Genomic DNA, 23,040 nt, shown 5'->3' on the forward strand with positions numbered 1-23,040 from the left:
GCACTGAGCCACCACCTTGCAATAATAATATTGCAGCTCTAGATGCTGTGTGTATTCACTTAATAGCAACTGGCACAATTCTATTTTACTTTGTTCGGCTGTGCTTACTTTCGCCAGTGCGACTGCGCTCCATTTGACACTCACATGACATCTCATGCATGGTTGGGCCTGGCCCAATTAACTACCCCACTGAGTTGATTACTTGGGAAGGTGTCCCACAATGCAATGCGAAAACAGTGCAAATTTAAGTCGGACAGTACAATGGAAAGTTGGTGCCACCGTTGGTAAAAAGTCCACATAGTCATTTAGCTGAAGGAAGTTCGGTAGATGGATGGCCTTGACTTTCGACAGTTCAAGCTAATTTTGCCAGTTCAAGTCACTGTATGGCCCCTTGACCCAGTTAAGGCTCGTGATTTGAGGCCAGAGCAACTTGAGATCGTTCATGTATTACCACAGATTGCCTGTCTAAACCGCTACCATTTATTGCCCTGTTCAACCTGTGACAACACCTTGAGTAAACGCAGGGAAGTAATCAATCAAATGCACTGTTTGGCAGGAAGAGCATGTGGGTGATTTCCATTGCATATTTTGCACATTAATAAATGTTCTCAATTCGTTTGCTGTCCATGTCGTACCAGCTACTGTCAACACGGTGGCATCCATCCCTGAGGCTAGAGACAGCAAGGAGAAAGGTTGGTATCTCGTCTTCAGAGCTTGCACTCTTAGGACTACTCATTCATTGCCCAGAGATAAATGACACATCTTTAGTCTGTTTCTTTGTCTTTTGTCACTGCTTACATGATACATCAGATCCTTATTCTTTACAAGAGGTGTTAATGCTCTAAACCATCTGTACAGGGGGCTGTTTGCTTTGATTTGGAATTATTTGAATTTTGAGGTGAATGGAGAATTTTATTTCAGAAGTAGAAGCAGAGGAATAGCATTTGGTTTCATGGGAAAATCCCAAGACAAAGCATTTCAAGTATATTCATTATCTGAAATATATGACTTGGCAAGCTATGAAAAGCCTGACGACACGATCCTTACTACGTCTTCTCAAAGGCAAAATAGTCAAGATGGGATGTATGGAAAAGTATGCAAGTAGGTGTGTTACAATGCTGTTACATTTTTCCTTAAAAGTGGAAGACGACAAGCCGGACACTGCTAAGGAGGGAGGAGAAGCAACCGATAAGCCCCCAGAGGCACCAAGCAGCGAGGTCAAGACAGTCAAGAAGCCACCCAGTCCAACAAAGAAGAAGGGCCCGCCCAAACCGGAGGTAGGCAATTTGATTACTTCACAAAGTAGGGATTTGTAGGTGCTCTTCGTCCATCCCCCAACAAGTTTGTAACTCTGTGTTTCAGTGGGTTTGTAGGTTTCTGCTCAGGGATTAACAGCTGGGGTCATTCTCTTGTTCCTCGACAGCCCACAGCTCGAGCTAAGCTAGGCAAGTTGGCCTCCAAGTTCCTGCGTAAAGGCCAACCGGTCAAAGATGAGCTCCTGATTGACATCATGGTTGAGGCCGTCAAGTAAGTTAGGTTTATCTCGGACTGCATGAAAATCAAACTTGTGTGCCTGTATGGATAGTCAGAAAGTTCTTACAATAAAGAATTTGAATCTTCAGAAGCGAATAGGTATTACATACTAACAACTTGTGGAGAAAATCAGCTGAGCATATGTGATATCTAATCACGGTTCATAAAAATAAAGGTTTCCAAAAACTTGGCGGAAATGGACTCTTGATGAATTTATTCCATAAAAAGTCAACAATTACAGTTTCTGGCTGTGATGTGGGTTGTTTGGCACCTACCTGCCGTGGGGCCATTGCATGCCTTGAGCTCAACCACATTGTTGTTTGATGTCTTTATTTTACTGTGCATTTGATAATAATCGTGTGAAATTGGTGCTTTTTACATCATAATTATTGAAAAAAGAACTTGACTTGAAAGATCTCTGAGTGATCCCTGTTCACCACTTCCCAGGTTGTATCGTGTAATTGGGGTGTGATCCCTGGTTACATGGTGTTTCAGGTTTAATGGCTTCTGACTAGCACCCCCGAACAAAGATATACTGACAAATGGGAAGAGCCACCAACATAGGACTAGATAGCTCAGTTGGTAGAGCACCGGTACGGTATTCCAGAGGTGACAGGTTCAAGTCCCGCTCCAGTCAATTTCTTTGTTCATCTTTATAATCGCATAAAAAAGACCTTGAGCAAAGTTGGATGTTAGCCTCGTCGAGATGCATGAAATCAATCTCTATTGGAAGTTTTTTTGTCCTTCAAGAATTCTTGTCGTAAGAGATTGGTTGATCTGCAGAATATGTTGATTGTACTGTGCTGTTGGTTACTAAAATTCTGTCTTTCCACAAAAAATGTGATATTGAAGGTGAAGGAAGTCATTGGCCAACTGCTCGGGGATCAATCACACAGACCAACCAATCATGCCAATATTCCCTTCCACCCCCCCCCAGGCGAACCCCTGAGGAGCATGGCTGGATCATGGATGGCTTCCCAGCCACCTTGGCTCAGGCAAAGCTCCTGGAGAAGGCGCTGAGTGGCTATGATGCTAATGCCAAGCCCTCCCGCAGCAAGCTGAGGCAGAGTCGGCTGGCTCCAGACCCCAACCCGCCCAAGGAGCCTCCCCCACCGGTCAGCGGCATCGACCTGGTGCTGCTGTTTGAGTCGCCTGACGAGCTGGTGCTCAAAAGAGCAGCTGGACGCACTTGTAAGTTGTCTTATCTCTTCTCTTTGATACCCTCAAAGAAAACAACTTTTAAATCTCTCATTTCTAAGGAGTAGTTTTTCAAAGTGCACTCATCTTAAGAGCTGAAAAGATCTTGAACCACTTCCCTCATCGTAAAGAATTCCTAATCGTAAAGAATTCCTAATGGGCAAGTTGCCCCGTAAAAATAATTTCTGTCACCACAATCAGAAAACAAATGGAACGAGCAGAAATACGAAAAGTAATACAGCAATGCTCAACTCTCTAGCAGGAAAAAGCAAATCCCCGTGCAGGGCTTACACAGTCTGGAAGGGTTAAAGTCTAATTAACGTAACCCTGGACCAGTCTCACAGAAATAGTATGGTGTTGCTTGGCCAGTTTATGTGAAAAATGAACTTACTAATTACAGATGATGGATATCAAATGACATTTTGACTTGTACAGTTTTATACATGAATATCAAAGCAAACTTAAGATCTCTTGACAAAACCTGAGATCTTTTGAAGATTTCTCAATCAGCAATTTCCGCTTTCTTGTTCAGATGCCAGTCAGTCCAGGGAACAATACCAGCAGGAGTTCAAGCCACCTCCTGAGGGCAGCTGCACCGGGGTAGGCAAGCAAGAGAAGGTGTCGGCCGTCAAGGATGCAGCGCACGACCAGGAGCAGATCCAACACAGGTCAGTCATTGGGTCAGGTCAGGTCAGATCCAGTCACACAGCTTGTCCTGGGTACTCCGTGGCCACACTCCTGCATGCTAGTCTCGACACCCACAAATGATTGCGTGCACATTTCCATTCAATTGCATCACAGGAATGGTCAACGGTTACCTTTCCATCATCTTGAAATCCCCACCTGATGCGAGAGTGTACTCCCCTGTCTCCTTGAGTATATACTCTTGCTCACCCAAGGGTTGTACTCCTACTGTTTGTGGACATGGGATTGGATTGCTCTGCCATACACACTTGAACACAACCCTGCAGTTTACTATCTGTAGTTTCTCTGAGTACGTGAGTGTGTGTTTTAATATTGATTCTGTGCTCTAGGCTGACTGGTTTCCAAGACGCCTGGAAGAAACTGGACAAGTGGTTCAGTGGCTTCGGCATCCTGCGCAAGGTGGACGTGGCCTCCGAGCAGCAGGAGGCCTACACCAGGGTGGAGGAGATCATGATAGAGATGAGAGAGAAGGTAGGTGGACAAGTGTACCTCAGCATATGTTCTTCGTCCTGAATGGTATCCAAGGGCTGAGAAAGTGAATACAGAAAATGTGGTTCTTGAGAGGCGATGCGTCATCCCGTGAAGAAACTTGAATGCTTGGCCACAAGCCCTTGAAAGAAGAAGTGTCAAATAGAATCAGACAATGAAGCAAACTGTGTTCTTTGAACATTCGTTAAGAAGCCCAAGAAATGGGGGAATCCCCTGAACAGAGTAGCATCAATAAGACCTGGGTCATTCCACGAGGTTGGGGCACAATTTGTGACAGTGTCCTTGTTACATGGGTAACTAGTACCACCTGTCATGACCTGTAGAGTAGGTCATTTACACTGTAAAAATAACTCACATCTCTGTATTCAACTTTAAATTTGGAATCCACGTGCAGGGAAATAGCTGTTCAGTTTTACGGAACCCATGTAACAATGAACACCGTCACAAATTGTGCCCCAACCTCATGGAATGACCCACCTCTACCAAGTATTGGGCCTGGAGAGGTTATTTAGAGTGTCCTAAGCTCACCGAATACTTCACACAATTACCTGTTTGCAGACAGAATGTTCTGCTTGTGCCCCTTAGAGTCCAAAACGGACTGATGGTATTCATACCCACATTCCAACCAGGTTGAAGTGAATTGTTTGACTCAAGTCTCAACAGCAGATCTCGATTGAATCGACGGGCAGTCTACAGTCATCTTTATCTTTTCGGGGTTTCAGATCGAAAAAGCCAAAGAAGAAGCGGAAAAGCAAGAGGAAGATCTCCTCAAGGCCGCCACCGAGGGCAGCACAGCGGGGGCCACATCTGAGGTGCCAACGACCACCCAGCCCACTGAAGGCATGGACTCACTGGCGACGCAGCAAGGGGACACTCAGGTAGGGTGGCAGACTCGTGACCAGCATAACGATGCACTCTCACTTTCAACTCAGTCATGTAGCATTTCAGAATTCATGCATATTCATGGCTATTTCTGTTGCATTCAGCCCCTGAAGGCTGTATTTTCCGTTCACAACTTAACGTCTTTTCTGTAAGAAAATGCCCAAAGGTCACTTGAAATCCATTTTGATGAACTAGTTTTTGGGTTGACCTTGCTCAGACAGTGGCTAACCCACACGAGAGGATAACATTGTCGGCTGACAATGTGGGCAATTCACAATAGTGTGCCTCCAAGAGTTTGCCAATCACCACGCACAAAATCTTTCAACCATTTCCAGACAGGCACTGGGTTCACAGATTTCGTGCACTGTGATTGGCCAATGTGTGACAAACTCTTGGAGGCACGCTTTTGTGAATCACCCGTAGTTTACCATAGTACTCAATGCCTTTCATGTTGTGTTTCCTTGCAGCCCAGCGATGGTGCCCTGTCTGAGGCAGGAAAAGAATCCACCCCTGCGGTGGCACCGGGATCCCCGAAAGGCTCTCGAGCAGGTGAACATCTGGCAGTTCCAGATTTTTGGGCTTAAAAAACCTCCAACTTTGGCTTCATGCAGGCTTTAGTTCCACTCATCACATCTCCCGAGTTGAGACCCGCATACTTAGTTTGAAACCCCGTTTTCAGCTTTAGAATCATCACATTGCCTTGTGTGAGGCCAAATCTTGCGTTTTGTTGGTCCCATCAGTAAAATTTTTGTGCGATGATTTAGAAAGTGATTACCTTACAATACTTTCTTTTTCTCCATGATTCAACTGTTGAGGGCTCTGTACAGTTTGCACACTCAGATAGAATTTACTCAGTTAGTTGTTTTTTTGCTCAAACGAGGTATATTCTCCATTGTAGCTGCATCAAAATGTATACTTGCCAGCTATGCTCCTCCAGCAAGACAGCATCATTTCCCCCAAAACGACCTCGGGCGTATCAAGCATTATTCTTGTCTCATTCTTTCCCCAGGTTCGGCAAAGCGTAGTGGGTCAGCCAAGGGCGGCTCTCCCAAACGAGGTAACTCCCCCAAACGGGAGAAGTCCCCAAAGAGTGGCAAACGAGACCGGGAGAAGAAGAGAGAAGGCTCCCGATCAGGAAGTGCCAAGAGATCCCCATCCAGTGGCAAAGGTAAGATCTGCCGAAAATCCATCCGATGACCATTTGAATTTGAAGTAAAGAAGTAAAAGAGAGACCAAACAAGAAGTAGTATTATTGTTTATTTGGCATTAATTAAATTGATATACTAAAAAAAAATCATATGTAAATCATTAGATTCCGTTGATGCAAATTGATTAATGATTTTCACATTACACTTTCCCATTGTGTATGTAGGCAAGAGGGGCAAGTCAGGTTTGTTTGTTTGTTTTGTTTGTTGGGGTGTTTGTTTGTTTATTGCTAACCCAAATGATTATTATCACTGGTATCGGTTTAACCCCCCCCCCATTGCATGTCCTAACATCAGCACTACAGCGTGAAGTGTGCATGTTTATCACTCAACTCTAGACTGTGCTACGAGCTCTAACGCCAACGGTTAGGAGATTCTGCTCATCCACCTGACACTTAGGCGGAATAAATTATCTTTCAAATACTTGATTGCAATAAGTACCCAGTACCTTGGTAAAACCGTTCAGTCTAATATATTGGAGAGACCAAGGCCCACAGACGAAGTATTCTGTGTATCTTTTGTTTATGCATCTGAGAAAAAAATCTGGGTTATTATTATTATTTATTAATCTGGTAATGACACCAAGGATTCCTCAAAAGTGCCCTAGGCTCTGTTGCTCGCAAGCCTGAAGGAACCTGTAGAGAGGAGACAATGAGAAGCTGTTACAGTTTCAGAGGTGGGAGGAAAACCCCAGAGGAATATTCTGGGTAAAACCCACGGAATCAGGTAGGGACTGAAAACCCAATCCACATGTGGACCGAGCCGGGAATCAAACCTGGACCGCAGAGGTGGAAGGCGAGGAAAGAACCACTATGCCAACCTGACTCCCCCGTGACACACTGTGTTTTGAGTGAGAAAGAGGATTTCCATGAAAGCCCACGGTTCAGCCGGAACCAAATCCTAACTACTCCTCAGAGATGTCTTCATGATGATTCCTCAGATCAGCCATATTTCCCCTTCCGTGTTGCCCATTTCCTAATTTTCCAACATACAAAGCTCACAAACTTACAATCCTTGCATGGTCATCATTTAACAGTTTCACTGTGTGCTGTGCTACTGATATATCTAAGAGTACTTCCCCCAAATTGTGATATCTTCGTCACCGCAGCCTTACATGCCAGAATGTCGCCTCTTGGGTTTCCTTTGGTTAGGTTCCCCCAAGCGTGGTAAATCTGGACGAAAGTCACCCAAGAGGGAGCCAACCCCCGAGCCAGAGCCGGAACCCGAACCCCCAGTACCCACTGGGCCGCCCCCACCCCAACCGGGCTCAGAAGACTGGGTGTACGTGGACGAACCTATCGATGAGGTAAGATATCACACCAACAGGTCTCAATATAGTGCTACCCAAACCCAAAGCCCAAGTATCCACCGTGCTACTCCCACCCATACTGGGTTCAGAAGACTGGGTATATGTGGACGAACCCATTGATGAGGTAAGATATCACACCAACAGGTCTCAGTATAGTGCTACCCAAACCCAAAGCGAAAGTATCCACCGTGCTACTCCCACCCATACTGGGTTCAGAAGACTGGGTATATGTGGACGAACCCATTGATGAGGTAAAATCACACAAAGCAGTAAGCTCAATACACAAGGACCTGAGCTCACCGTATCCACTGGGCTTCTCCCACCCATACAGGGTTCAGAAGACTGGGCACATTTTCCTGAACCCTTACGTAAGGTAAAATAATATGAGCAGTTTAAACCGTTATTGAGGCAAGATTGTATTTAAAAGCACAGTGGCTTATCACAACACATATCAGAGCTTGATTCCTAGCACTGAACAGATGTACGTTGCAAAAATCAGACAGTTTATTAAACAGAGATACATATATCATAATTTGATACCTAACGAGCAACTTCACAATTTGGGAATACAAAACATTGTTTACCAGACCAGAAGTAGGAGTGAGGGTCTGTTTTCTTCTGCAATTCTCGGAAGTGAATGAGCAGTGTTCAAGAAAAATAAAATCCAATGCGAAAAGCATATTTCAAGAATTCCTCCTCGTTAGTCAGGTTTTCACAGCAGTGCTGCAGCTTCTCTTCCATTCTCCCCAACAGGCACTTGCCCTGGTGCTTGCCCCCCACTGGGAGAACACCGAGGCCACCTACGTGGCCAGCTCCAAGCACGTGTTCCACAACATCCGGGACGAGCGGGAGAACATCTACCACTACTTCTACAAGGTGCGGCGGGACTTCGAGGAGTACCTGCGCCGGCCCGACAGCAAGCAGGAGTTCTTGGCCGCCTGGCAGCAGGAGTACAACGAGATCGCAGAGGACATGAGAGATGACGACGAAACCAAGTCAGAGCTTCATCAGAGGGTCCAGGTAGGTCACCCAGTATAGACCCCCGTCTGCTCTGATTGAAAAAGAAAAAATGCTTACTAAAACAACAATGTGGAATGTTATCTGAACATTGACTGCCTCCAGTGGTTTATCCGGTTCGTAAGTGACTTCGTCACAATGGCGGACGCGCTACAATTTGCAGGCTCTCATTGGACAATCGCTGAAGTTGTGCATTACTTTCTGGTTCCATGGTTCCATGTAAACGGCGATCAAAGCGTGTAACCCTATGAACAGTGCACGTGTGCAGTGGGCGTGGTTTAAACTGAAGTGACGTCACACTTATGAATCGGATTGTGAAACTGGCCTAAGAATGATCTGGTGGCGGTCTTCGGAAAAAAATCTAAGTTTCATCACTAGTCCAGTAAAGTGCGCTTCATTGTCCTACGAGCAGGAACTAGAAAACAGGAAGACTGCAGTCCATGTTGCTTCAAAGGTCAAAGGCCAAGCTGGATCATCACTTCTGTATGCCACTTTTTCCCCCTGAACCTGTAGGATCTGAAGGAGCAGCTGTGGGAGATGTCGGACAACCGCAAGGAGGATGCGGAGAAGGAGCGCACCTCAGTCATGGAGGAGGGATGGCTGGAAGACCGGCTGGGGCTCCTGACCAACCACTACCTGACCCTCATGCAGGTAAGAGGGGGGGTGGACCGCGTCCAAATTTTCTCTGCTGTGGCCAGAAATAGCCACTAGTGTCATGAAAGCCATGCTGGCCAGGGGCTTGCGACACTGCCAGCTGAAACCAATTGATTTGAACGCAGTCATTGAAAAGAGACTTGAGAGCCCCCGAATGGAGCATTCAACAGAAAGCATAAGAATTTGTAGGCCACATCATAACCTTGCAGGGTGAGACAAAGGTGCTTCATCCAGAACTTGAAGCAGATTTCATTTTATCTAGAATTCTGATGTGCACATGCATTTAGTATTACATCGCTCCATCCTGAAATCTGTTGGCATTTTAAACTTCAATTTTCAAGAGACTGTGGACAAAATCTTGTACACCATGTGTGAAGAAATGCCGAACACAAGGGTGCAAAATTGAAACGACATTGAGCTGCTCTTACCACAACAGAATCTCGAGGTTGAGATGCTGTATAAAAGTCAGTAATGCGTCTAGTATTGTATTCTTCACGTCTTCTATATTGTTGAAATCTTTCTCCGCAGGGGGAGGTTGACCGTTACCAAGACACCCTCCGCCTCCTCAAGGACTACTACCAAGGCATGGAGGGCAAGATCCCCGAGGAGTTTGATGCGGGCTTTGTGCGCATCCCCCTCATCGACCTCTCCACGGTGGCCGAGAGGCCCAGCTCTGCCCCCGTCAGCGCCCCGGCCAGCGAGTCAGTCACCCGGGCTGTCACACCCACCACCCCCTCCGCCAAGGGCAAGAAGGGGAAGGAGCCGCCCCCGGAGGAGGCCAAGGAAGAGCTGGAGGAGGAGAAACCAAAGTGAGTTGTCATTTGCTCGGTACTTTGGTTTAGCCCATTCACTAATGTTGAATAGCTGTGTGCAGATAGCTGCAAATGGGCCCTCTGCCTTTAAGTCCAAAGGTGGTTTCCTTTCCCTCATAAAAAAAGTGTTCTTCCTCATCTGCCCTGTTCACAGGATTCCTCTAGTCCCCCGTCGTCCAACCTCCACCGAAGGCTTCTTCCCTAGCCAGACACCGGCCGGTAAAGCAGAGAAGGGAAGCAAGAGTCGAGCGGGCAAGAAGGAAAAGGAGAAGCCAGCCCCCGTGGCCAGCCAGGATGAGGCCCAGGAGAGCCCCCAGCCTCCCACAGACCCTGACGAGAAGGTGGGTCCAGGCTAGAGTGATCAGGAAACCCCCCTTCCAAAGTTGCAGTGCGACCTATTTGTCTTGAAAATCTAGTCGTGGAGGCTCCATTTCTTTCTTCTGCACAAACAATAGTGACAAAATGCTGCTAGCTACCGAAGGCTCTTGCCCACGACACCTATTTGGCCTCTAGAATCAGCCACGTACTTGTTGGAAACCAGTAAAATAAAGTTTTGATTACTGTTACTTCGTGATAGTGAAATGTAGAAACATAATTAAGTCGAGATGACTTGAAATGAATGACAGATTCATTCTTGTTGGTTTAAAGTGATTGATTCAATAAAGTTCAAGTGCTCCAGTGGGTTTTCTTCCTATTTCGGGGATGAATTTTCCTTCCAGGAATTCAACTTTTTATATTATTTGATATCGTCATTTTGTTCCTGTCATTGGTGGTTTTACAAATAGAAAACACTTCACAGACTTCTGGAAATTGTAATATCCTTTTTTTTTCTGAATGCCTAGTTGCAAGCCCATGGTTTTGTCTTGTTTGATGCATTTATACCTTTGATGGCTAGGTTTATACTTACTAGTACATGTAATATCTTCTTACTTGCAGTTAATCTTTGACGCCTTCCAGTTTGGAATGATGAAAATCACAGAGATTGTAAGTAATCTTTGTTTTCCTAACTCATTTCATTTAGCAGAAGATTTAGTCAATTTAATCGGATTTTAATCAGAAGTAAATATACTGCCAAGTTGTGGTACTTAATGCATTGTAAACCTGAAAACTTTGAGGTTCAGTTTCACGTATTAACTGTATGATGTAGAAAGTTTCTAACTCTCGACAATAACTAAACCGAATTTTTCCCCATTTTTGCTGAGTCAGTCGGAAGGGTATTCCAAAGCATGTATGGTAAGTAGGTAGCTGAGTACCACTTACTTCACTGGTTCCATGCACCCCATGTTTGAGCTTTTTCTTTACAGTTTCAAGTTGCACAAACCTAACTATGGGTGAACATGCATCATTTCTAACCTTTTAGCTAAACTGTTTTTGCAGATATATCATATTTTGGTTCTCTCGACTTGCTTTTGTTCATTTTAGACCCACTTAATCCAACACGAATCAAGGGAAAAGTTGTGTTTATCTGAGATGCACTGAATTGAATTGAAGATTTGTGTCTTGTATAATGGATATTGTCAGATCTTGTCAGCTGACTTAACATGTCAGTCTTGGATTGGAAAGCTTTGGACTGTATGACGGTAGAACACTGCTGGATTCAGCAGGGGTTCCTTGGAACATTCTGCAGGGGGATTTGTTGGTGCACGTGCTCACCAACAGCTCCTGGTTGTTCAGTTTTGCTGTGACTTTACTTGTGTTTTGAGCACAATTCTTCAAGTGTAATGATTTACGGGGTTTTCCAAACCAGGGCTCAGCATTCAAGGCTTTGAACTTCGGACATTATAGGCCATGACCCTCGAGAGACCAGCTACTACAGGACCAAACTTTGGAGAATTTTCATTGCAAAGGTCAAGCCTCTTTAGCCCTCGTTAGGAACAGTTCTTGAGCTGAAGACAAAGTCAAGCCAAGGTTTGGAAAGTTGCCACCCCCCCCGTCTGCAGTCACATCCAAAGAACTGATGCAAATTGTTCTGAAACTTCTCACCAATCAGACTGCAGCCGAGCTGGCGGCCCGCGACGCTGAAGACGAGGCCGAGAAGCTCCGTGAGGCTGAGAAGGACAAGGAGAAAGAGAAAGGGGCGGCCAAGAAGCCCGGCAAGAAACGCAGCAAGAGCAAGTCACCCTCAGGCAAACGGTCCCCAGCCGGCGGCAAGAAGTCGCCCAGCGGCAAGAAGTCACCCGTGGGCAAGAAGTCGCCCAAGAAGGGCAAGAAGACAGCCACTCCTACCCCTCCACCCACGCCGCCTCCTGGTGAGAAGCTTCAAGGGCAGAAAACCCTGCAAACAAAACTTGGCAAATGTCATTCAACCTTTAGTAGCGTACAGACTATATCATCATATCCCAAAATGAGCTCGTGACCGTCTGGTCACCATAGGAACAAGAGACAGTATCTCTTGATGCAGCAGCGACGTCCCTTTCATGCGAAAAGAGTGCTCATGTGCAATGGTGCATGCTCGCTTGACGTGGGTCACGCTGAGCTTGTGTGGCCAATTCCTGTTAGAATGTACTTTCTTTGCATACACACCAGACGCTTGCTTCAGAGCCAGCACATACACCCGGGGGGGGTTAGGATGCAATTTAAACATTTAAATAAAAATACTTTAATTGTGAAGCGTAAGCTCACACCGATCCATGTTCAACATTCTACGAAGGTGGTCTGTTGACCATCTGTTCTCGATTTCTGATATCGAAATTTTTCTCTCCCTTTTGGGGAACTACTTAGCAACGGAAGACACTCCCGAAGAGAAGGCTAAGAAGGAGCTGAGGGATCGCATGAAGCAGGAATACCTCGGCGCTATCTCCCATGAAGGTCAGTACAAGATAGACATCATTTCCATTCATCATTGCCCCCCTTCAGTCTCAATAACTCTTCCCCGCCCCCAGATTTTTGTTTTACAACATATTTTTACAACAGAGGTATTTATTCTCTGCTGTACTTTAGAAAACTTGAACTTGAAATGATAAATAAGTGCACCGCACCAAACCTGTGAAAGTGCCAACAATTTCAGTTTCTCCAGCCGCTTTTTTGAGACCGAGAAGATCAATCTCAATCTTAAAGAGCCTTGCTTTAATGCAGAGTGGACCTTGTCACAGATGCCCCTTTCCTAGCCTGTCAGTGAGGACTAAGTCCAGTGACAATATGTAGAGACACTCTGGGGACGGTTGCACCTGTCACCTTTTCTATTATTATTCTTTGCAGAGGCTGGGTTGAAGATGCGCATGGAGCTGACCAAGATCCACGCCATCGCTGTCCTCCAGGAGCTGAAGGCCAAGGCGGAGGAGGTCTACAAGGACATGGATGACTGGCTGGGTGCTCGCTTCCAACAAGAGATGGCCAGGTGAGTGATGGGTGGAGCCCTGAGGTTCCTTGCGCACCCGTTACAATCTTTTTGGAAGAGATCAAGACATGAATAATTAGCTGGGAGCTTGTCTATGACCAGAGACGCCTTGATGAGTGATGGGTTAGAACACAAGGTTTGCTGGACTGTCCTCTAGGACCCTATTTTAGAGAGGGAAGGTCGTAGATAATGGACGGCATGGTCCCTTGATGTGATTTTTATTTCGCATGAAGACAATGGTATATGCTGTTTTAGCTTGGGAGCAGCACCACTTACTCATCAGCCATGTCTTTGTGCATGACTTGCTTTTATAAACTGAAAAAAAGTTGAAACGCGGTGTCTGTTCTTTTGGAGGTAGGTTGTCTGCTTCTTGATTGTAGTGAGTGTCCTGGACATGTGGTTGCAATTGGCTTGATCACAGCTGCCAGTCAGATGTGACAGAGAGGAATACTACGAGAAACGGGGGAACTCAGCGAGTCATTTGGTTGAACCTTGATTGGCTGTCTTGTCTAGATTGCATTGAGTCACTTATCGTTCAAAACGTTGCTCTCTCTGTTCGTAAAGCATCGACACCCTGGCTGAAGTGCTCGGCGAGAAGATTGAGAAGAAAGAGAAGATCCAACCAGAGCTGGTCTCCCTTCAGGATGACTTCATCGTCAACAAGGTGAGCAGAATCCAAGCCGTTGTGCGCATCCCTAACGTAAGCCTGGTTTTTACGACCAGTTTTTAGAAAGTGAAAAAAAAAAGCCATGACGAAAGAAACCTTGTAGTAGCTGTCAGATGGCTATTTGCCGCGGCAGCTACTCAGCAAAGTGCAGTGATCAGTGGCTTGTGGTCTGATGACTTGGCAATCAGCCACCTCAAAATCAGGTCGAGGTTTTTAATTCCGGTTTTTGAAATGCCATGCCGTCTTGTCTTCTTTCAGACTGAAGCGAAGTACAATTTTTGTATTCTTAAACAGCTTTGGAAGTTGTAGAGAGTCACTGTCGTAAATTCACTGGTGTGATGCCTCATAACCAAGATCATGGCTACCTCAGCCTCATACCCCAGAATTCCTGTCACAAACAGGGGGCCCAAGAGAATAGTTGCTCCTTCCAACTGTATTTTGACTGTGTTCATGACGGTAGCATTCTGCTTTTTCAACTCTTTAATCGTTCTTCCCCCAACAGGAGGTGGCTGTGTTCCGCACCCCCAGCCCCCCTCCAAGGCCCTCCCCCACTGAGATCGCCCAGCCAGACGCCTTCACGGTGGACCAGATGAGACTGCTGCACCACCAGTTCATGAGCTCGGCGCCCTCCGGCTTCATCTCCAACAAGGCCTTCGTGGACACCCTGTCAGATATGACCGCTCTCACGGTAAAGCCTGACGTCACTTCATTTTTCCTGATGAACAGCGCTCATCTCAAATAGGGACACACCATATCCCTTCGGAAAAATCTCCAAGATTCCCAAGTTTTTATTGAAACTTGCATCATTTGAGCCTTGGCAAAGATTATAGCATACGACTTGCTATCATCAGTGCTTCTTTCTGAATATCCTGCAGGTGATTTTTGTTTGTCTTTTTTGTCGCAGCATGGCACTGAAGCACTGCCTGATAATTGGATGGGTCTCAACTTGCATCAGGTAGGTCAGAGGTCTACCTGTATTTTTACATGCCCTTTGATCACAAACTTGCACGTTTAAACGTTGAATTGGTCTAATAATCCTACTCTGAAACACACCTCACTGATATTTTAACCAGATGGAAAGTTAGTAAGGTTGGCAAGGTAGAGTCTGCCTGTGCGCCTTTGTCTTTGGCCGGCGCCGCGAAGATATCTTTTCCTGGGAAATGTATCTACGGTTTACCTGGACTTTTTTTGATAACAATGCAAATTACCTGCATGTTATGCACCCGACCTGCTGTTTGTCCTCAGTTAGAGCAGCTGTCCACCATCTTGTCCCCGGACTGCGAGTACGTGGACTGGCGCACCTTCATGCTGCAGGTGGCCCAGCCCTGGCCTCAGCCCTCCCAGGCCCAGCTCCTGGAGACCTTGCAAGGCTTCAAGGCTGTCGACACCTTGAACGTGGGCATTGTCACCCGTGAACAGTTTGAACAGGTGTGTATACATTCCGTACATTATCCGGATTGGGGCCAACACCACTGAGCCACAGTGAGGTTTGCCTTCACTCCTGGTATGAAACGGCCCTATTTACTCCCTCCTCTCACCCTCCCAGTTAGCCGGCAGAGCTTCATAGTTTGCCAATCCATCACGAGGTTACCTTTAGTTTCTTGCTGAAATGTACCCACCGATGTTTCCCCCAACTCAAGACCCGACAGTGTAAGACAACTGAAAACGCTACACAACCTTCCTTTCCCCTCTTCTTCTCATCCCCTCCCACCCACAGGTCCGACTGTGGTACACGGCTGACCCCTCACCCCCAGAGCCCAATGACCCCAGCAAGCCCCTGCCGTTCGACCGTGTCACCCACGTCCAGAAGTTTCTCTTCGACATCTTTGCCGATCAGGCCTCGCAGCCTCCAGTAGTAGACTACACGAACATGGTAAGGTCGCCTCCAAATATTTCCCCTAGACGTAAAGTCAGAGAGATGGAAGAAATCTTTGGTCGCACCTACACGTTGTGAAATTTTCATCCTGAAAGGTTTAATATTGTATCTTTTCTAATTGAAGGAAACCTCTGTGGTCTTGTAGCTTCCGTAGTCTAGCAAATTGGATCGGGATTGCCGATGGGCAGGGTGTTCTCAGATCAGTTTTAAACTCTTGTTGTGAGCCCCCTTGGAACCAGGTCTTGAGTAAGGCAGAAAGCGATGTCAAGTCTCCACTAACCCAAACTGTCCCTCCCTCTCCAGCTCCTGTACTTCAGCGTCGACCAGGACGCCATGAACGGCTTGTTCCGAGCCCTCAGCATCGCCTCCGCAAAGCACATGCCCCGCCCCCAGCTGGAGGACATCGAGTCTCGGGAAAAGCAGCTGGATCAGCTGAACGTCATGAAGGAGGTATGTATCAAATTGGCTAGACTCTGGTATCAAAGTCAAGCATGTTATCTGCTCCCAGCGGAACCAAAAGAGGACGGAGTTTTGCTAGCAGCATAGGTTCCTTTGGTGAGAACTGCATTTTGTTAGTTCACTTCCGACTATAAAATGCATGCGTTGTGTTTGGGTACCAGCAACATGAATGCTCCCCATGAACATGGCTCTTCAAAATCGATGAGGGGGTGCACCTGCTTTTGCAAGATTCTTTTGAAGGCCCTGACTTACAGGTGGCTTTGGTAACTTATGATACATTTTGTTTATTGGGTCAGTATTTCAAACACGGCCATACGCCACCTGGGGGATATTTCCAGGGCATGGGATCTAACGACATTGGACTGGCATAATTGTAAGAGATATCTGAGTGGCAGTTCCGTCAGCATTCACAATTTCTCTATCCAGGTGGTGGAAGTGATTACAGGCAGTGAGATCAGACTTCAGGACAAGAGAGTGGAGCCTAGCCTAGGCCCACCCGAGGAAGGCATACCACCCAGTGCCTTGCAAGCTACCGTGGAACTCAAGGCCTTAGTACAGGTTAGTACAGTACCCAGGGTTGTACTCCTACCGCTCATGCGCTAGCATACTCATGTTGAAACACGCTCAAGTGCAGCCTTTATTCGAATCGGCTGACTGTGACTGCAAGTGTAAGGCGTGCATCTAAGGGAAGTGGCTACAGCTGCTAGCCACTGGCTCCCATCACCTGTCGCCATAGTCGTAAAATCTAGACACTGCCGTTTATGATGTCATATGCATGAACAGAGGCTATTCAGACTTCAGGCCAAGTTACCATTCAGACCCAACCACAACCTGCCTCATCCTTCAACAACCCCCTATCCCCTCATAGGTGTTACACCACGGCCGCCCCACCCTGGGTGACAGCCACCGCTTCAGCGTGACCTCCGATCCTGAGGACACCTTCTCCCAGGAGCGGCTGGCCAGCGTGTACCGTGAGCTGGGCGACAACAAGCTGGGCCCGGTGCCGTTCTTCACGCTGGTGGATCACCCCATCATACAGGATTGCCTGGCCATGTGCCATCGCTACAAGACACCTGTAAGTCGGTCGACCCATTACAATAGAATTGCACGGCCACAACTGACGAAACAATAGCCAGTCACTGCAAAGGTTAATTCAGCGAACAAGTGCCATTCGTTTTGGTGCCAGATTACTCAGAAGTCGTCTTGGGAGCATAACTTCATAAGTGATTGAAAGAATCAGAATTTTAGGTTGTTGTCGAAAAGTTCAACTGCAGAGTTCATGAAAGGCTGACTCATAAATGGAGGACATTTGTAATGCAAGTGTGGGGGAGAACCAGATGAAGGCTTTTGTTTTTGCTTGAAACCAAACTTGGAAGGTCATCACAACTTTTTTTTCTACTTTAAAAACTTGTATCTCCAGAGCTCTTCCGAAAATAAGTTGCCAAAACTTATCTGCAATGCTTGTTCCACCGGCATGGTAATTCCACACCTGCCAGTATCGTAGCAGGAAGTGTAATAAATCTAACAATGCTTTATGGTAGAGGGTCAAGTGTTTTTCCCCTGCCAGCCAGTCTTCTAATCTGTTTTCTGTTGGCTTTTCTTTTTTTCCACTCAGGATTTGCGTCCAGTCTTCGCCGCGGCAACCACCACCACCACCATCCTGGTGGACAATGATGCAACCAGCGTTATGTCCTGAGTCAATTATGCAGCCAACGTGTATTGGGTCCGCCCCGGTCCCTTAGCTCCGCCCCCTTGTCCAAGCCACTCCCCCGTCATGCCCTACACCCAACCTATTTGTGCCTTAGTACCTCCCACACGAGCGACCAACTTTTCATTTTGCTAATATAACCACAGCTTTACCTTGCAATCCCATATAGACCTTCTCATTAATAAATTTTATAATTATGCACGCATATACACAAATGGCCTTGGCAGGAAGGGCCATTGAAACTGTGCAGGGGTACAATTTCGATCATTTTCTCTCAGGTTTCTGGCTTTGTTCCGTTGTTTCTTCAAAATATCCCATTAGATATTTTGGCTGTTGTTAGTGAAAGGGTCTATTTCCCTTTGGCCAAACCCTTTTCTCTATGTAGCTCCTCCCCCTGATGCTGTAACCCCTCCCCTTTATTCTGTAGTACCTCCCCTACATCCCTGGAATGAAATTCCAAACTTCTAATGTACATGTATTCTGTTACTATGGTTTATCAATATGTAAATATCTCATCCTCAGAACATATTTCCATTGCAGTTTAGATATCCTCTAACCTCTTCTGCCCCTTATACATGTATATCATTTCTTTCTCTGAATGCTATGCCGTAGTGGTTTGCGTATTCATAAATTATCATGCTTGAGTTTTGTATGGAGTGATGAGTGCATGTGAACGTATTCCGTCCATAGGACATCAAAATATATGGGTTGTTGGCATTATTCAACTGCTATGATTAAGGAGCATTTTCAAGAGTAATTGTTAAGTCACAAAAAGCTAAATTTTAGGAGGATTTTCCCCACGAGATGATTGCTAATACTAGATCCATACCATATAGTTCCACGTAAACTTCTTTTGCTGTTATTTTGTGCTTAGATAACATACCACTCAAATGTGCCCTTACCGTCAATGCCATTTTACAAATGCGAATTCCGTCCAGTTTTTAAAGCAAAACATTTCAACTGTACATTCCAGATTCATTGTCACAAAATTGTGTAAGTGCGCCGAGCCGTCCAGTCATTTTGTAATCTTCCAAAAGTTGGCTCTTTGAGGTGTTATAGCCGTAGAATTTATGTACATGTACATGTCTGTTAACTTCTCATGATCCGTCCGTATTTGTAATAGTTGCACTCCGTGTATAATTATATTCATTGGTTTACCTAGTTTGGTTTGTACAACAGAGATATTAAAATCACAGCATGTTAAGAATTAACAAGACCTGAGCAGTCCTTTCGTTGTTCTTGTTCGGAGGCCGGAAAGAGTTATTGTTTTGAGTGTCGGAGCTTTGGAAGTTTAAAAAGACATGATTTCACCTGCAAAATGTGGCTTTTTCTTTGCGTGTGATCAAGGAAAAACCTTGTTTCTACCGGACGGCCATCAAAAGGACAGAGGTTCTCGATTTGGCTTGAAAATTGCAACCATGTCTCTCATGCGTCTGACATTTTTTGATTCAAGAGGTCTCTTTCATCATGCGTTCCCAGTTTGATTGCAAAACATTTTCGTGGTGTCTCGAAAGAGAAGAGCCTAATATCGTATCTCTTTAGGTATTTGAGAACAGGATTGAAGAGGGAAGCGATTTGATGAAATCAGCGACGTCTGCTAGAACTGACCGCAAACAGTCGCCACGTCCATTGGCAAAGAACAACTTAACTCTATACTTGAATGGTTTCTCCCCACCTCGGAAAGGAATGTTGAATTGAAAAGCCGAGTTGCGCAATATTTGGCGACTCCGACAAAGCCCATTGTTTAGAGGTAAAGATCTCTCACTACAGCGTAGATTTGGAGGGAAATTTAAAGGAAACCCGGGCCGCCATTTTGGCAAACAAAACGTGTCTGCTTCTCTGTCACTGTTGTGACTTTGAAGAAGTCAACCAGTTTCTAACTATGGCTCCTGTAGGCTTGTCAGAGACGTGCGTTGCAACGGTAAGACTTTTATGTTTCAGGAAAAAGACATTTCGTGGCAACATTTATAATAAAAATCGGCAAGATGAAAATATTAAAGTCATGGTGTTTGGGGAATTGTCTGGGAGACTGGAAAATGGAGTAAAGCCTAATATTTTTTTCACTACATGGCACTGTAAAGATCACGTAATTGGAAATACATTTGGGGAAAGTGAAGTCGCGTTAATGACTCATTTTTTGTTCAAAATACTTACCAAAAGATATTAATCTTAATCTGAACGGAACATGTGCATCAAGTCACAATTTAGCCTTTTCTGCACAAACGTCCGCATTCTCATCATTCTATGTCGACAAGACTTTCCCTAAGAACAAGCAGAGTTACCCTTCAAAGAATGGATTGCCAGTCTTTTGTGGGGTTATCGACACAAAATGTACCCGCAGGAATCTGTTTCCTTTTTTTAATAAGTAACTGTATATAAATGTAGGAGTTGCATTGCTTTACTCGTCCCTTGTTAATTATATATGATGCCTTCTTCTCTTGGCATGGTATCGGAAATTCAACATGCTTAACTGCCCCTATTTTTTTTCTAACCAGCGAGACGAGAGAGATACAGTAGAGCCGTCAACTCCAGCACGGCAGTCGGTCGACGTCTGCTTCGACGAACAGAGCAAACGAATCAAACTCATAATCCGGGGGCTCTCTCTGAACAGAGAACGGGTAAAAAGGGGAAAAACCACGCCGTTTTTCATTTGTTTTTAATTTTAAAAAAGGGGTGGTCTGAACACAGGATAATTTTACGCTCACGGGGATGACCAGGAAACATTAGAGAATGTCGAAGGATGGAATGTTGCGTCATGCCTCCATATCATGATATCATCAATAAAGGTCGGTCACAGATGGAAAAAAAACATGAATCTGAAACTCGGAAAAAAAATCCAATTTTGTTGTAATAAATACCTTTTTTGACTACCCTTAGGCTTTGCACACCACCTGTCGAAATTAAAAATCGCTTGCCCCAACTGGCAATTAGGAAGGAGAAAAGGAATAAAAAAAAACAATTATTGACAACAAACGAAAAACCTGAAAGCCTGCAAACATTCCACGGGTCGCCATTAATTAAGCACACAATATTTAAAAAAATTGGGTGTACTACCTTTGGATTTTTGATTAAGAAAAAGCTCCAAACTGGCCCGATTCAAATCAAAGCAACAGCGCCCTCACTCAGCTTGGCTAGTTTTACTGTTGAAAAGGCTAAGAAAATATTTACTTCAAAGGATTTCAAATAGTTTCACACACTGAAAAAGAGCAAACGATGCACAAAAAGTGAGTGTATTAGCACGGATCCTTTTAAACCATTGATTATTGGTCATCCCTGCAGGTAAGTCCCTGGAACCAATTCCAGAGCGCTGGCTTGAAACGGAAAGCTACTTCTAGCGAAGATAGCCACTCGGTTTCCCCAAAGAAGGCTAGGCCCTCACTGGACTCGAACATTCCCGATGCCACCACAACACAATCTAAGGCAGAGAGTGATTTCTGGGTTCCAGAACTCGGGCTAAGATGTAGAGATCGAACCATTCTGACTGATGGTGACTGGTTGACGGACAGCCACATCGTAGCGGCACAGCAACTTCTTCACCGCCAGTTCCCCGGGTTAGAAGGCCTTCAGGAACCCGTGCTGGGCAACGTGCTGCAGTTTAAACCCATCGTCTCAGACGGCATTCAGGTGATCCAGAACGGCAGCAACCACTGGGTGACGCTCCGGAAGCTCGGCAAGAAGGTCAAGGTCATGGACAGCAAGAACATGGGCCTAACGCGGCAGCTCACCCACCAGGTCATCAATCTGTGCGGCGTTGATGGTGACGGTGACGGCGAAGCGGCCGGCGGATCGTCCACACTGGAGGTCCGCCTACCGAGAATGCACCGGCAGCGCGGCTCCAGCGACTGCGGCGTGTTCGCCCTGGCCTACGCTACCGAGGTGGCTTTCCAGGGGAACCCGGAGCTGGTGGTGTACGATCAGAGGAGATTGCGCCAGCACCTTCAGGAGTGCTTGGAGTTTAGGGAGATGAGACCGTTCCCTAAGAAGGCCTGCAAGGAGAGAACGGCCAGGGAGATCGGGGACAGAATGCAGATAGTGCAGGTGAGAAATAATTGGTGTCGTCATCGATATGACGTAAGGCTGACGCTCATCGTCTTGTTTGGTATGAAAACGACCGATTAATCAATCAAAGTGACTTATGAACTCCTAGTTATGCACACCATAGTGTGTCAAAGTCATATAGATCTACAGCCGTTTCTAATGTTATTGTACACTAAATTCACATAAAACGGATACAATTTTTTTACGTTTTCTTTCTAATACTTCTCTTTTGACATTTTTCCCTTTGGTTTTTGTCAACAGAAAATAAGCCCACGTCTCCCTTATGCAGAACCTATCGGCCATCAGCGTTCCACTTGACAACGCTAAACTGAGTGTTTCGATTTCCACCGTTAAAGTGACGACGAGAACGCAATTCGATTAATCTGAGTGCAAAAATTACACCGCCTGTCCACTTACCCACGATTGGCGTAATAAAGCCCAGTCCCTCACATCGATTTATCGATACCAGTATCGTTTTATCGATACCAGTCTTTAGTTGCCGGTAAAAGCGAAACAGAATGGAATTTACTGAAAAATCGATCGTTTGACAGGGTTACAGAAAAAGAATAACGCTGGGGTTGGATAAACATGGTTAATTCCAGAGCTACAATAACTTTAGCCTTCAAGGAGCTCAAAAGAAGCCTTTAGAGATACATCTTGTCAACTGAAAAAGTACTGTAAAATCTGGTGGGTCACTTTATACCCTAAGCTTACGTACGTCGCGCGAAATTTCTCATTGTTTGTGTGTTACTGGCTTCAGCAGACAGGAGGTGCGACCTCGAGAGCGACCCAAACGAAGAACAAGCTTAAAAACGGTGTTTCATTTTTGGTTTTTAGTGGTTTTGGGGGTTAATTGCGAATTTCTCGGGAATACCCTTTTGTGAACTATAGGGGTATTTAACCTTACTGTTAGGAAAATTGCTAGACTTCCAGCATTTTGGTGTTGATGACAGCGTTTCTTAAGTCTCACTAAAAATGTAATGGTACTTTGTTAAAATCATGTCTTTCCAGTGTGTCTGTGACTGTGTGACTTGCTCTAAGAAGACGTTAGAAGAATTACTTGTGATTTAATACTGTTGAATTTGGAATATAAGCAGGTAATTAGAATTGCAAATAATAAAACTGACAGCGCAGTCGTCGGAATAATCGATG

General features: G+C 45.5%; 2 protein-coding genes across 4 annotated transcripts in view; both read left to right on the forward strand.

Moving 5' to 3' along the window:
• Positions 1 to 19,066, forward strand: part of spef2 (sperm flagellar 2) — a 29,638-nt gene extending 10,572 nt beyond the window's left edge. The window contains exons 16-44 of one of the 3 annotated variants that reach the window (XM_087144165.1): positions 639 to 692; positions 1,141 to 1,277; positions 1,424 to 1,527; positions 2,471 to 2,724; positions 3,263 to 3,398; positions 3,765 to 3,906; positions 4,647 to 4,802; positions 5,274 to 5,355; positions 5,816 to 5,974; positions 6,179 to 6,196; positions 7,163 to 7,317; positions 8,074 to 8,340; positions 8,851 to 8,988; positions 9,520 to 9,800; positions 9,958 to 10,144; positions 10,740 to 10,787; positions 11,010 to 11,036; positions 11,794 to 12,052; positions 12,525 to 12,611; positions 13,002 to 13,140; positions 13,705 to 13,804; positions 14,310 to 14,495; positions 14,712 to 14,762; positions 15,053 to 15,235; positions 15,525 to 15,680; positions 15,987 to 16,133; positions 16,569 to 16,700; positions 17,011 to 17,217; positions 17,758 to 19,066. In XM_087144165.1, coding sequence (XP_087000291.1) covers positions 639 to 692; positions 1,141 to 1,277; positions 1,424 to 1,527; positions 2,471 to 2,724; positions 3,263 to 3,398; positions 3,765 to 3,906; positions 4,647 to 4,802; positions 5,274 to 5,355; positions 5,816 to 5,974; positions 6,179 to 6,196; positions 7,163 to 7,317; positions 8,074 to 8,340; positions 8,851 to 8,988; positions 9,520 to 9,800; positions 9,958 to 10,144; positions 10,740 to 10,787; positions 11,010 to 11,036; positions 11,794 to 12,052; positions 12,525 to 12,611; positions 13,002 to 13,140; positions 13,705 to 13,804; positions 14,310 to 14,495; positions 14,712 to 14,762; positions 15,053 to 15,235; positions 15,525 to 15,680; positions 15,987 to 16,133; positions 16,569 to 16,700; positions 17,011 to 17,217; positions 17,758 to 17,838 — 4,073 coding nt within the window. In that variant the 3' untranslated portion in view covers positions 17,839 to 19,066. The remainder of the gene's footprint in view (positions 1 to 638; positions 693 to 1,140; positions 1,278 to 1,423; positions 1,528 to 2,470; positions 2,725 to 3,262; positions 3,399 to 3,764; positions 3,907 to 4,646; positions 4,803 to 5,273; positions 5,356 to 5,815; positions 5,975 to 6,178; positions 6,197 to 7,162; positions 7,318 to 8,073; positions 8,341 to 8,850; positions 8,989 to 9,519; positions 9,801 to 9,957; positions 10,145 to 10,739; positions 10,788 to 11,009; positions 11,037 to 11,793; positions 12,053 to 12,524; positions 12,612 to 13,001; positions 13,141 to 13,704; positions 13,805 to 14,309; positions 14,496 to 14,711; positions 14,763 to 15,052; positions 15,236 to 15,524; positions 15,681 to 15,986; positions 16,134 to 16,568; positions 16,701 to 17,010; positions 17,218 to 17,757) is intronic. The other 2 variants (XM_022244548.2, XM_087144166.1) reach the window with 2 other exon arrangements.
• A 206-nt stretch (positions 19,067 to 19,272) lies between these two features.
• LOC110984395 (uncharacterized) lies at positions 19,273 to 23,034 on the forward strand. The gene is made up of 4 exons (XM_022244573.2): positions 19,273 to 19,771; positions 20,346 to 20,468; positions 21,130 to 21,888; positions 22,150 to 23,034. Exons 1-4 carry the CDS (start codon positions 19,733 to 19,735, stop codon positions 22,204 to 22,206), a joined length of 978 nt encoding a protein of 325 aa, XP_022100265.2. The 5' UTR covers positions 19,273 to 19,732; the 3' UTR covers positions 22,207 to 23,034.
• The last annotated feature ends 6 nt before the right edge of the window (positions 23,035 to 23,040 follow it).

The sequence above is a fragment of the Acanthaster planci genome, linkage group LG12 (genome assembly GCF_054643075.1).
Source record: "Acanthaster planci isolate LZ-2023a linkage group LG12, COTS_SCS, whole genome shotgun sequence".
Classification (NCBI taxonomy): domain Eukaryota; kingdom Metazoa; phylum Echinodermata; class Asteroidea; order Valvatida; family Acanthasteridae; genus Acanthaster; species Acanthaster planci.

Bases quoted from the DNA above. Each gene is read 5' to 3' on its own strand.
- LOC110984395 (XM_022244573.2), top strand. From the start codon at position 19,733: ATGGCTCCTGTAGGCTTGTCAGAGACGTGCGTTGCAACG. The intron at 19,772-20,345 runs GTAAGACTTTTA...TTTTCTAACCAG, and splicing joins CAGAGACGTGCGTTGCAACG to CGAGACGAGAGAGATACAGT. The intron at 21,889-22,149 runs GTGAGAAATAAT...TTTTGTCAACAG, and splicing joins ACAGAATGCAGATAGTGCAG to AAAATAAGCCCACGTCTCCC.